The sequence below is a fragment of the Phascolarctos cinereus genome, unplaced genomic scaffold (genome assembly GCF_003287225.1).
Source record: "Phascolarctos cinereus isolate Bilbo 61053 unplaced genomic scaffold, phaCin_HiC Scaffold_1;HRSCAF=81, whole genome shotgun sequence".
Classification (NCBI taxonomy): domain Eukaryota; kingdom Metazoa; phylum Chordata; class Mammalia; order Diprotodontia; family Phascolarctidae; genus Phascolarctos; species Phascolarctos cinereus.
In genome coordinates, this window is record NW_027555514.1 from 140,051,419 (window position 1) to 140,065,776 (window position 14,358).

Here is a 14,358-nt window from a genome sequence, read left to right on the forward strand (position 1 = left end):
AGGGGAATGGAACATGGCCAGACTGGGCCCATCCCAATGATGTAGACCTGGAAGGGAATGCACTAATTAGAGAAGGTGGTCCTAGAAGGCAGTCAGGCTTCCTGCCCTGAGCTGTCACCTTTTGCAGAGCCAGCCAACAGATTCTGGCCACACCATGGGTGTCACCTCCCTCCCCAGGATGTTCACAGGAAACTATTCCCTCAAGAACCAATGAATGGACCTCTACTACATGCTTTCCAGCTCTGGGCTCTGTTCCTTATTGTCAATGTCATTATCTGAGGAACAAAGATTTGAGGGAGTTGAGGAAGAGGGCAAATATGATACTGAATTAAGGGTGGGGAGTGGAGGGTCGGGGAGAAGTCATCATATAGAGGCAGCTAGATGGCTCAGTCGATAGAGCACTGAGCCTGAAGTCAGGAAGACCTGAGTTCAAATTCAGTCTCAGACACTTTCTAACTGTGTGACCCTGGGTGAGTCACTTAACTTCTGTTTGCTTTAATCTAGTAGACAAGGAAATGGCAAAACCACTCCAGTAACTTTGCCAAGAAAAGCCCATGAACAGTATTGGTGTGTATGGTCTGACTCTACAGGGTCACAAAGAGTCAGATGTGACTGAATAACTGAACAACAGGTATCGTTTAGAGCTGGAAAAGACATTGGGAATCATTTATATCAATAGAGTCACTTAAATAAAAGCGGAGCCCTGTGGGCTGCATAGTGACTTAGATAAAAACCAAAATTAACAGTAATAATAATAATTATAGTAATAATGATGATTCCAGCTAACATTTGCTTAGTACTTATTATGTGCCAGGCGCTGTGCTAAGTGCTTTACAATTATTGTCTCATTTGATCCTCATAACAACCCTGGGAGGGAAGGGTTGCCATTATTCCCATTTTACAGATGAAGAAACTGAGGCAAACAGAGGTTAGTGACTTGCCCAGAGTCACACGGCTAGTAATAGTAATAATAATAGCTGATTTTATATAGCACTCACTGTATTCTAAAGGCACATATATAGGCACAGCTAGTAAGGGCTGAGGTCACATTTGAACTCTTTTGAACAGACTGCCCATTACCATTATCCATATTATATTGTATTTTTTATTTATTTTGTTAAACATTTCCTGATTATATTTTAATCTAGTTTGGGGCATGAGCAGTAGTTGGCTCTGAGTTTATCACTTCTGAATTAGATAAGCTCCTTCATTTTACACTTGAGAAAATTGAGACCAGCAAAGAAAGATGTCTCATCCAAGGACAAACAGGTAGTAAGTAGCAAAACTGAGATTCAAACCCAGATCTCCTGATTCCAGATCCATTGCTTTTCCCACTGTACCACACTGCCCACAGTTGCCCAACAATGGAAGAAGCTGCCCTATGAGATAGGAAGCCCCTATTGGTTATGCTGTAGAAATAATGCAGCAACATTGAATGGGAAGATGGACTAGATTAAACTCTAAAATTATTTTCACCTCTAAGATTCTATGGCTGTGATCTTTCACTCTCCCACGTGCTTCCTACTCCCTCCTTCAACTATTTACATTTACAGCCTCATATGCTCATAATCAAGACTGTCACCACCATTTCCCCCTAAATATTTTGGCCTAACTAAAGGCAGACAGGAGAGTGACAGCAGTTGTTCCAGAAAGGGAAGGAACAAAATAACTAAATTAGGGGATACAGAGGTCTACTACCACACAATAGAAATTGGAAATAGTGGGCTCCCCAATAACTATGATTATGACACTACTGCCACATCTATGTTCACCCTGTCTAGTTCTCCTTCTCAGTTATCCATATCATCTCTCCAAGGCGGCCACAATTCTGGGATCTGAAAGAATACAACATGCCACTTCCTGTCATTGATATTGCCTCACTATTCATGCCTTCCCATGCATCCTTTCTATCTGTCTTGTAGTTGAAATCTCTTAGTTACCTTGTCCCTAGCAGGGGAAGTTATGTATTAAACTAGAGTTCCCATTTTCTTTTAGAAACTGAGTGGAAATGACCCTTTAGGGAGAGTAGTTTTCATTTTGCCGACTTCATAGCCATTTTAAAATTATTGCTAACATGCTCATGGTTATTTTTTTTATGTACCTAATTGCACATACAGTCAAGCTGTCTAATGTACTCACTTTCTTTTCAGAGCTTATTTAATTTTACCTGTAGCACACGCAGACTTTTATGCGTAAAGAAGCAAGAATGCTCCTAGGCATCGTAATTGTACCCAACTCTACAATTCACACTGAAATGCAGATAATGTTTGCCTTGACCTTTAAAACCAGAGCATTATGTGTCTGAGTTTAAATGAATGTTAAATATTTTCTCTTCATATTCTTTTTGCTACATAGGTTTAAGGGAACAAAAGGAAGCGTTCTCCAGGAGGACACATATGTGTTTCATGACAATGGAACTTTGGAAATTCCAGTGGCCCAGAAGGACAGTGCAGGCACATACACGTGTGTAGTAAGGAACAAGTTAGGGATGGCGAAAAATGATGTTCATCTAGAAATCAAAGGTAAGACAGATGGCCTTGGTTTCTAAACGGCATGTGTCATCGAGCAAGTTTCCTACTTTTTCAAATGGTTAAAAATAACTTTACAAATTTCAGATCCCACCAGAATCATTAAACAGCCCGAATACAAAGTTGTGCAAAGAGGTGGCAAAGTTTCCTTTGAATGCACAGTGAAACATGATCCAACTTTAATAACTACTCTCACTTGGCTGAAGGATAATGGTGAGCTGCCAAATGATGGAAGGTATTTGCAGAAGATTTTTTTCTCATGATTTTCCAATCACTTTCTGTTCTCTTTTGTCCCGTGCTCTTAAAACTACCTATTGGCCCATGTCTTTTGTGTAGTTATTCCACAATGGTTTATTTTTTGTGTTTCTAATGACTGATATCCCAAGAATATATAAATATTTATTTTATTATGTATTATTATATTATGTTTATTAAATCTCTCTTCTGGAACATTTTAAATCTTGGAAGAGGCACTGAAACAGGATGTTCAGTTTGTCCACTTCTTTATGTCTGTGTATCTCTTATGCAGTTCAAGATGGGGCAGAGGTAGAATATTTAAGTTCTGGATATTGATCTACATTTTTTTGTGTCTCATCAAGAGCATGGAACTCTACATAATGTTTTTATGATGATTATAGTCAAAGAATATAATACTTGAAATTACCATAGGACTTCCAAATCCTCACCAGAAATTTCAAAGGACTCATGGTTTTTTATTTGAGGCAGAGGTGGCTACCTGGATAGAGTGCTGGACCTAGAGCCAGAAAGACTTGAGTTCAAATCCATCCTCAGACACTTCCTAGTTGTATGACTCTGAGCAAGTCTCTCTGTATGCCTCAGTTTGCTCCTCTGCAAAATGGGGTTTAAAAGAGCACCTACCTCCCAAAGTTGTGGTGTGGATAAAATGAGGTCATATTTGCAAAGCAATTTAGAAACATTAAAGAACTGTATAAATGCTAACAATCATCATGATCAATGGCACACAGGGGAAGGTAATAAGCCAGGATCTGATGTCACATGTTATAATATCTATCTATCTATCTATCTGTCTATCTATCTATCTATCTATCTATCTATCTATCTATCTATCTATCTTTCTATCATGTGTGTGTGTGTGTGTGTGTGTGTGTGTGTGTGTGTGTGTGTGTGTGTGTGTGTGATGTCCTTAACAAGTTAATGGTGAAGAGTAAAGCTCGCTTTGGGACAGTTATTCTGTTCATTAAAAACTGTTTTTCATTTTGTGTGAGTACCATTGCCCTCTTCTGGGTGGAACATTGCCTCCCTTTTAGACGACTGCAGAAAATGTAAACCTGTGTTCCTTGAATGAGACCTGATAACACTTATACTTGTTCTTAGTCAAAAGGCAGAAAAGTCTACTAATAAGCTCCAAATTCTGAGATACTTTTGAGCATGGGTGCCCTGCCTGGCTCTTTCTGTATCTCAGTGTCCCTCTCTCCCTCTTCCTCAACTTTTTATGTAAGAAATCTAGTCAGTGATAGAAGAAAAAAATAAATGATTAAATGTTTTAAAAAGACAAACCTAGTAAGTGTGAAAAAAATTTAACTTGAAAAAGGTTTTAAGTACACGTGTGCATATGCCATTGTTTTCAAACCAAAAAGAAATTCTAAGAAAATATTTAGCATACTGGGCTCAAATTTTGGGGGAAACTAGTTGTTACCACTGATATAAACTTATATTTCCATCCCTCTTGCTGATAAACCAGGTTTTCTTTTCTTTCCTCGCTTTTTTTTACTTGGGGGGGGGATATGTACATTTTGACTATCACTCAAGATAGGTATAGTAAATAACAAGTTCTTAGTTGACAAGCATTTAGTAAGCACCCACTATGTGCTAAGCACTGTATTAGGCACTAGATATAAACTTACAAAGGTGAAGCCATATAACCGTGTTTATATATCTGTTTTGTAGGTTTTGATTTTTATTTATCAGGGGTTCTTAAATTGATCCATACTCTGGAACTGCATAATTAAGATCATGGGCATAGAACCATCTTTGAAAAAAATACAAAAATTATTGCTATAAAAACTACAATGTTACAATAATGTGGAAACATCATTTTTCTGTATTGATAGTGGCAAGTTATTTCTGCAGAGCTAAGAATGTACCTATAAATAATAATGTAATATGTAAAGTGAATGAGCTTTGGGATTACTCTGAATCTGTTCCATTTGTAGGTTCAGTGTCGATAACGACCATCTGCTTATAATGAACATAAGTGATGAAGATGATGCAACCTACACTTGTGTAGCAAATACATCTCTGGACATGGTTTCTGCAAGTGCTATGCTTAGAGTTGTTGGTAAGAAGACAGTCAAACATTAAACAAATACAAGACAACTTATACATAAAGTTTCTGAGCAAAGAATAGAAAAACTGTGAATACCTCAGTTTTATTTTAGGAAGAGTATAATAATTCAACCAATAACTATTGTCTTATTTTTTGTTGAGACTATGTCTATAATACAAACAAACTCAGCAACTAGTAGTGTACATACATAGTGAATAACTCTTCCTAAAGTAGTTTAGTGAGCAAATAGGGAGATGATGGAGTGATTTTTAGACAAAATCAATTTTTTCTACATTGCTGCTGTGTGATTATTAGTGCCATATTTCCATAAGTAAACTTCATTTTATAATTTCTATAGTATGCAGTCTCTGCTTGTAAAATCTTGTATCTTTCTATTACTAACTTTGAAAAAAATTCTTTTATATTAACGTCCTTCTGGCTCCTTCTCCAACTCCAGCTCCTGTTTACGGTAAACTAATTCAAATCTTTTTCTGTCTTCTCTTCAACATGCTTCACATCTCCAAATCAGTATTTTTTTCCATTACATGCCACTTATTGATTGTTTATCTTTAAGGAGAAATATGTCAAATTTTTATTTTGCTGGGCATTTACTATCATAAGTAGTTTCTTCATTTTATCATTGGAGTTTCTTTTACTCAGCATGGCATCATTCATTTCTAAAAATTTTATGGATGATTATACAATCAATTCATTTGATGAAATTTATGTAATTTGACAAGAACATTATAAAAATGACATATTAATTTAAAAGAATATCCTTTATACTTGCAGAGTGAAAAAAACTATTTAAGATGCATAACTCCACAAATTATTTTTCATTTCAGTTCTTTAAGGGTTATGTCTGGTTTCTATTTCTGGAAAATTGTACCCTTCCCCCGAAAAAAGAGCATCAAAAGAGATTCATTGCCATCATTCTTGCATTTCTGTTACAGAGTTAGCTTGATTTATGTTCATGTGATACAAATCACTAAAGAATGACAAATGATAATGCATTTATGACATGTGATTTTTCTGACACCTGAAAATGAAATCAGAAATGACTTTCTAGGTTATTTTCCATTTATCAAGGCTGCTTTTTTATTTAGCACTTGAATAGCAAATCTAATTTTGCACAGAATCCCTTGGGTTTTAATTTTGGTCATATGTAATATGGTAGTGGGGCTTTAATTTGTTGGCATCTTTTGTTTCTACTTCTGCATGAATAAACAAAAATTTAAAAAAATATCTTTTCGGGCTTTTTTTCACCTCCAAGGTCAAAGTCATTCCCTTAGGTGGGTGTTCAGGTTGGCACACTAATTCTATGGAACACTGAAGGACCATTTTCCATGTTATTGCCTGGGAGTTGTGGGAATCTGATGGAGAGGATATTTTGTAACATAATGATTATGTTAAAGCATATTTTGATGTCATACAAGGGTAACTGTACCTCCCCAAGTCCCTAACCCACTGCAGTTACTAGGCAATGACTTTAAGCATCTGGCTTAAATATGCATGCTGAAATTAGTAAATTCCATTGTATTTGTCAGACTTCATTTCTAGAAGTTGCTCTTATTCATTTTTACTTTGGTAGAAATGAAGTTTTGATTTCTTATACAAGCATACATTCGCATTTATGAGAAAACTCACAAACTGAAAATGTTGGTGATCTGTGCATTTCAGTTTCCATTTTTAAAATTATAAATGATTGATCTTCACTTGAGAAACAAACAAGTGGAACTCAGCAATATTAATTCAATGGAAGTTTTCATCTGTGGCTTGTGGTTCAAGAAACCTCAGTTATTTCCATTTCATTTCAGTAAATATCATGTTAAGACTGAATTGTGATATGTCTGTAAGATTTCCTTCCACCCTATTCCTCTTTGAATAGTAGAATGAATAACTGGTGGGTCTGCTTTACTAACGTGATTGATCATAATGGATGTGTTTGACCTGCAGATCGTCCAAATCCACCCTTTGATTTGGAACTGACAAGTCTTCTTGAAAGAAGTGTTCAGCTGTCATGGATACCAGGAGATGAAAACAATAGCCCGATTACAGGTGTGTTCAGCCATTTCCTGTATAGCAATTATTCTAAGACTGATTTTTTTTTCCCAACTTCTGAAGCACTTTGGATTTGTGCAACATAATTTCCCATCAGGGATCTGTGCTGCCTCTCATCTGACTGAACCACCAAACTGATCTACCTACCAGACCTTTCTGTTAATGGTGGAGTGTTTTCAGTTATAGGGTGCTTTTACGCTTTTTCAAAGCATAGTTATATCTCATTTCATTGGAACCTCATGACAACTCTCTGAGGTAGGTAAAACAGATATTCTTGGGATAAGGAAATATCCTTGAGAACAAGGATCACTGCTTTTTTTCTTTTTTTTAATCCCTAAAAGTTCCTTGTACATAATAGAAACTTAATAAAGGTTCATTGAAATAAACTGAAGCCAAGTAGATAAAGTGATGCTCTTAGGCCAATCAATCAATCAGTTAAGCATCTGTGGTGTTCCAGGTACTGCACTAGGTCCTAGGGATACAAAAATATAAATGAAAAGTCCCTTCCCTAGTAACTCACAGTCTGGCTAGGACAACATGTACATATATTTGTTGTTGTCATTGAGTCATTTCAGTCACGTCTGGCTCTTCATGACCCCATTTGGGATTTTCTTGGCAAAGATACTGGAGCATTTTTCCATTTCCTTCTTCAGCTCATTTTATAAATGAGGAACTGAGTCAAACAGGGTCAAGTCACTTGCCCAGAGTCAGGCATTTAATAAGTGTCTGAGGTCAGATGTGAACTCATGAAGATGAGTCTTCCTGACTCTAAGCCCAGCTCTCTCTCCACTGTGCCACCTAGCTGTCCTATGTGCATATATAGATATATACAAAATAGATAAAAGTTTATGAGGTAGGAAGGCAGAGAGTTAACGCACTAGTAGCAGCAGGGAATCAAGACAGGCCACTGTGAAACGCAAGATGATACTTAAAGGAAACTAGAAATTCTGAGAGACAGAGGTGTGGAGGGAGTATATTCCAGGCATGGGAGATAGTCACTGCAAAAGCAGGAGATGAAGTGCCTTTTATGAGGAACATCTAGAAGGCCTATTTGGCTAGGTAATATAGTTAGTGAGGAATCTAGGAATATAACTCTGATCTCTTAACTCCCAGCCCAGAGCTCTTTCTAATAGGCCATACCATAGTGGAATATAATTAATTTAGCTTTATGAATTAACCTGAGCCCAGAGAATTAATTTGATTAGGGTAAAGCCTTAAAGAAATTTTACTATTGCCAAGCGAAGACATTTAAAGAAAATTTGAAAGTATTCCCCAGAGCACAAATATTATGTGTCTTTACATTATCACTATTAAGAGCAGTACCCTTGATACTTTCCTGTCTCCTCTAGGAATGGATCCTTTCAGCCATCCTCTTCCTCACTCTAATTTGCAACCTCTCTTTATCCAGTGACTTCTTAACAACTGCCTTCAAACACACCCAGATTTCCCCCATCCTTTAAAAATTCAAAAAACCTACATTTGACTCTACCAGCCTTTTAAACTATGGTGCTATAATTTCTCCCTTCACAGCCAAACTATAGAGAAAGCTAGCTATGCTCTGAAGTCCCAAGTAATTTTACTATTATTCAATACTTTTCTTTTTCTTCTTTGAATTGTCAAAATCCTTCATCAACTGGCTGTATTATACATTACTCCTAATTAAATCAATCAGCTAGATTTAATCATTTGTTTAGAATAATTTGGCAGTTTTTCACATTTAAAAGCTATCATTGGATGGTAAAGCTGTTTGCCTTACAGTTTTGTAGATGTCATTACACTTTACTTTCATGAAATAGCTTTCTATTAACAAAAATAGTATCTTTGAGAAGAAATCTTTTGTCAACATAATAATTGATGTACCCTGAATTCATAGGCCCTGGTTTCCTGATTAACAATAGTCCATGGAAGCCAACTGTTAAAGGTCATTCTATTTAAAATGAGATTTTGAGAATGCAAACTGTTGCATTTCGTTAAAATATGTGGATGCTGAAGGAGAATGTATGTATTTATGAAGTATATGCCAAAATGCAATAATGTTTATTTTTCTACATGCTGTTTTACCCAGTCTATTGTCATTTGAACTATTTTAATGAATTTTATTAGAATGCAATTCAGTTGCTAATTTAATAGCATAAAGATAGCAATGGAAATATTAAAGCATGCTAGTTGATGTCTTTTAAGTGTTAGTGAAAGAAACTTCTATGAATTAGTCAAATATTTAAATATACTACGTATAACATTTCAATAGTCAAAGGGCCTGAACTTCATCACTGTGGACTCTATTCTGATATAGTTTACAATCCTTCAGCTCCTTAATCAGGCAGTCTTCACTAGCTACTGTGGCCAAAACATTTTGTTACCTGGTTGCCAAACTTCTGGTGATGAGTCTCTCTGGACTTGAGCTAGTACTCAGATGCCTGGCATGAAGTCTGGTGCTTTGTCGATAAAGCTAGTCACTCTTTGAAGTCATAGTTATATAGAACAGAGTAATTGGTTCCAATCCATTGTAAATATGCAATGCAAATCAAATAGCATGGCCATTTTGTGGGAGTCCTTATTCATGCTGATCAGGACCTGACTATTTAAAAAGTTTTCTAGTTTGGTGGACTACTAGAGCTGGTATTCTTCTGGCAAAGCCTTTAAGAATCTAAGACTTCTCCATGTCACAAAGAGCCGTGTGAGCAGAGCTTTTATGGAGGGATATATGTGTGCCCCCAAAATAAACATAGACTAGGGGAGTGTTGCTTGTCATCCTAGTAGTTGTTAAGAGTTCTCTCCAGGTGAGAGATAGAATTTCCTTGCTATATGTACAACAAAAGAAAGTGTGGCCAAGTGGATAAAGACCAACCTTAGAGTCAAGAGGACCTGGGTTCAAGTCCTACCTCCAACACTGCCTGAGTGACCCTGGAGCAAATCACTTAATCTCTCAATGTCCCAGGCAACTCTCTAAGTCTTTAAATTACACGCAAGTTGCCATTCTTTGTTGGTAGAGGAAGCTTGCATACTAGGAGTTCTCTATATTGGTGAAATCACAGGTCCAGAATACTCCCCCTCCAAAAAAATGAACAAAAAAAACCACCCTACACAAATTGTAGGATGTATTTTGAGTAGCTTATACATGCTTGTCTTTATATCAGTAACAATAAAACAAGAGAGCTTTACCATATGCCAGATAGATAATGAGGATAACTGGCTGAAGAGGTGCAGAGATCACTGGGCTTAGGAGGGCTGGCTTCTGGTATCAGTCCTACTATCAATTGGCTGTATGACCCAATGCAAATCAAGCCAATTCACATCTCTGTGTCTCCACTTCTTCATGAATAAAATGAGGATGGTGCTTCCAGCTCTGAAGCCAATTATTCTATAATCCTATAGATGCAATGTGCCTTAATTAAGTGCATAATGTGTGCAGACAATGGCACTAAGGACTGAAGGAGATACATCATTTAAATAAGACTAAGACCCTGTCCTTGTAAAAATTACAGTCTAGTAAATTGTTTGAGGAGCCTTTCAGATCTAAAATTTTTAATTCTGTAATTAGGATTTTTAAAGTATAATAGGGGAGCATAATGGGATTTTTTAGTTTTGGCTTAATCTTTAAAGTCAAGTTATTAAGTGATTGGTGGGGGCAGAGGGGACAAACCAGGAGATGAAAGTAATGGCTAGAGAGAGAAAAAGAAGTAGCTAAGAGTAGGGGCACTACTGAACATTTCTCTATTTCTCTTTCTTCCTCCTTTTTCTATCTCTACCTCTTCTCCCTCTCTCCTCTTCTTCTCCTTTCCCCCTGCCCATTCAAAGCAATGTAGACTTGTCTACATCAGGGTTCCCCCCCCCAACCACCCATTTGCAAGATAACTCTTATCTAGGAGAATAAGCCAAAACTATCGTCTCAAGATGCTAAACTATCCTTAAAAATATACTTGCCCTTTGGAATCTTTAGTAATGACCCCAGAGGGTGGGGCAAGGCAGCATTAAGGCAAAGCATTTATTACGTATTTTTCCAGAAGTGTATAATACTTCTAAGCCAGAGCAACACACATGCATGCACACACACACACACACACACACACACACACACACACACACACAATTTAACATTTTCTAGAGATTTCCTGATCAACTCCACACCTTTTTTAATTTGCTAAACCTCATATAGACTGGGACGTTTAAATATTTATAATAATGGTTGCTGTAGGAAATAGTAGCTATTTAAATGTGATTTTTCTTCAAAGTTAGGTAATTCACATTACCAGACAGATCAAATTATAAAACTTATGTAAAGCACTTTGTAAGCCATAAAGCCTTATTAAAATGTCAGCTATCATTAACATTATTAGAATAGCCCATTCATTTTTTCATCCTTGGCAACCAGGTCTCTTCTGTGGGTGAAATTCACTGGGGATCTTTTTGTTTGTTTTTCATTTTTGCTAGATTTCATCATTGAATACGAAGATGCCTTGCATGAGCCCGGCATATGGCATTACCAGACTGATGTTCCTGGAACACAGACAACAGTAGAGTTGAAACTTTCTCCTTATGTAAAATATTCTTTCCGTGTAATTGCTGTCAACAGTATTGGTAGAAGTCTGCCCAGTGAAGCATCGGAATATTATATGACGAAAGCAGCAGGTAAATTAATGATTCTGTTTTTTAAGAAGAGTTGCCTGTTCAAAAGCCAAAAGTCCAGAATGAGGGTTTCCTCACGTGTTACTATTTAACTTCTAGAACCAGAAGAGAATCCTACTGCTGTTGAAGGAATAGGATCAGAGCCTGATAATTTGGTGATTACATGGCAGGTGAGCTGATTAGCCAAACAACCTCATCTTTTAAAATAAATTTTATTGACATATTTTGTTTTTACATCACCTAAATCTCCCATTTGACCCCTTCCTTACCCCTCCCAGAAAACCATCTTTTATAACAAAGAATTATTTGAAAAGGAAAGAAAAAGTGAAAGGGAGAAAAATCAGCAAAACCAATCAATACATTGAAAATATATGACAATGTATAAAATATTCACCACCCATGGACTCTACCATCATTGCGCAGGAGCAGAGGATAGAGTCTTCACATGTGTCTTCTTTAACACTTTCATTTTTAAAATGTAGTAACAGTCATTTGCTATATGCTTATGGGAACATTACACCATTTCTATGAACTTCAGTTTTCTCACCCCTAATATTTAAACTACATACCTCACATAGTGTCAGCAAAGTACCCTGAAACTTTAATGCTATATAAATGTAATCCTTGATGATTATATTTATCAAATGATGGATCAAATCAACAAAAAAGATATTTGACTTCTCAAAATAAAATGTAACAAGTCAATTTTCTCATCCAAACATGAGGAATTTACTTAGATCGCCAAGGTCCCTTGCAACTATAAATTCTGTGATCCCAAATCCACCTTAACCATAGCCCTTCTGTAACGAAATAGAAATGACACAAGTTAGCATTTGAATGAAGTAACATATATAAAGAGTGTAGTCTGTGCTGGTTTGGATAGGACTCCGCATGCCTTGCATTAGTAGTTTGTGGGAACCAGCACCCGCACCGGGTATATCTCCAGTTGTCTTGATCTGTATCTGGTCATTGGACCCAGATGGCTCCAGAGGGAGAGTGAGGCTGGTGGCACATACCCCCGAACTTAAATCCAATTCACTTGCATGTCATGGCATCACCTTCCTGATGTCATGGTCATCTTTGAGAAGAAGGACAAACAACACCTACACTGGGCAGGTAGAAAGCTATCATCCCTGGGAGATTTGGTAAATTCATATATTCCATTCCCTGCCCCACTACCAACTAACTGTACAACCCATTTCAAAACATTTAACCTCTCTGGGTTCAATTTCCTCATCTATTAAATTGAGGGGATTGGACTAGATCAGAGGTTATTAACCTAGTCCGGTGAAGCTTGTGGACTCCTGTTCAGAATAATGTTTATTAAATGCATAAAACAAAGTACATAGGATTACAAAGGAAACCAACTACAGTGAAATGTACTTTAAAAAATTTTTAAAGTCCCCAGACTTATGGAAGTGAACATTGAAAACTAAAAATAAATAAATTAATTATTTTTTAAAAATAAATAAAATAAAGTCCCCCAGACTAAGAATTCCTGCACTAGATTGCCTTTTAAGGTCTCATGCAGTTGTAGCATTCTGCAACCCCACAAGTAAATGGGGAGGAAGGGGGGTGTATGTATGTGTGTGTTAGAGTAAGGATTGTTAGTGAAACAGTTATTAAGCCAGGATGCAGAGCTAACTCTTCTTTCTCTATTACTGCTTACTCTTTTGCATGTACCCATGTAGCTTAATTGTTCACTCCTCATTCTCAGATGTTTTCCCTATATTTATTATATTGTAACAAACAGTCTAACTTTTTGAGACTCTGGTCTCCAATAAACTTTGTTTTCCATCACTGTTAGAAAAGAAGACAGTTCCCTGAGAAAATTGTTTATGCTGTTGATTTCAGTGTTTTCTGTATTTACTGATTTTATTTACATTTAGGAACTGAGTTTATTGTAAGAGTAAAGTGTTAGTGTGGTATAATTGATGCAGTCTGACTTTGAAAGAAGCAAGTTGATTTGGGTTATTTCTTGTGGTTTGATTTTTATGTTGTTATTGGTTTGTAATTTGTTTGGGTTTTTTTTCTGTAGCCCTTAAAAGGTTTTGATTCTAATGGACCTGGTCTTCAGTATAAAGTCAGCTGGCGCCAGAAAGATGGTGACGATGAGTGGACATCTGTTGTAGTTGCAAATGTATCCAAGTACATCGTATCAGGCACACCAACCTTTGTTCCATATCTGGTGAAAGTACAGGCACTAAATGATGTGGGATTTGCTCCAGAGCCAATGATAATCATAGGCCATTCTGGAGAAGACTGTGAGTGTCTTGTTCTTTTTTATTTATGCTCTTTTTTTGTAACTGGATCCTTGGAAGTGCAGGGGTCACCCACAGTCATTATCAGTGTTGGCCAATTTTGAAGCTTCAGCCTATTCTGTTTTCCAACGTGGGCCAGCTCTTAAAGCCTGAGGGCTCTCTACTTCTGTGGGGCTTGCCATTTTAGCTCTGGACTTCGTACAGACATCTGTTTAGTACCTGAGTTCTGCAGTTCAGAAACCCCACACTCAAGTAATCCACCAGCCTCAACCTCCCCCAGGAAAAGGGATTGCAGGTGTGCTTCACTATGACTGGCATTTTTATGCTCTTCTGAGAAAAAAGTAAATATGGCTGCCACTCAAATAGTCATGCAGTGTCTAGAGCCATTAGAGGGGAGGGAAGAGGCCAATATTTCACGGCAATATTATTTCTATGGGCAATGCTTGGAAAAGAATTGCTTGGGGAGCCAGAATTTTTAAATATATGTCCTCAAAAAAAGTGTCCAGAATGCAAGAGTAGAATTCTATTTTTTTTAATGTTTTGCTCTGCTAAAGCAGTAACCAAATGGAGATAT

At 36.9% G+C, this 14,358-nt stretch overlaps 1 protein-coding gene across 20 annotated transcripts in view; it reads left to right on the forward strand.

Moving 5' to 3' along the window:
• The window catches only part of NRCAM (neuronal cell adhesion molecule), a 314,411-nt gene that overhangs the window by 261,349 nt on the left and 38,704 nt on the right, over nucleotides 1–14,358 (forward strand). For all 20 annotated transcript variants that reach the window (XM_078154286.1, XM_078154292.1, XM_078154297.1 and 17 more), the window contains 7 exons: nucleotides 2,356–2,522; nucleotides 2,616–2,763; nucleotides 4,724–4,848; nucleotides 6,793–6,894; nucleotides 11,329–11,526; nucleotides 11,623–11,693; nucleotides 13,562–13,787. In XM_078154286.1, coding sequence (XP_078010412.1) covers nucleotides 2,356–2,522; nucleotides 2,616–2,763; nucleotides 4,724–4,848; nucleotides 6,793–6,894; nucleotides 11,329–11,526; nucleotides 11,623–11,693; nucleotides 13,562–13,787 — 1,037 coding nt within the window. The remainder of the gene's footprint in view (nucleotides 1–2,355; nucleotides 2,523–2,615; nucleotides 2,764–4,723; nucleotides 4,849–6,792; nucleotides 6,895–11,328; nucleotides 11,527–11,622; nucleotides 11,694–13,561; nucleotides 13,788–14,358) is intronic.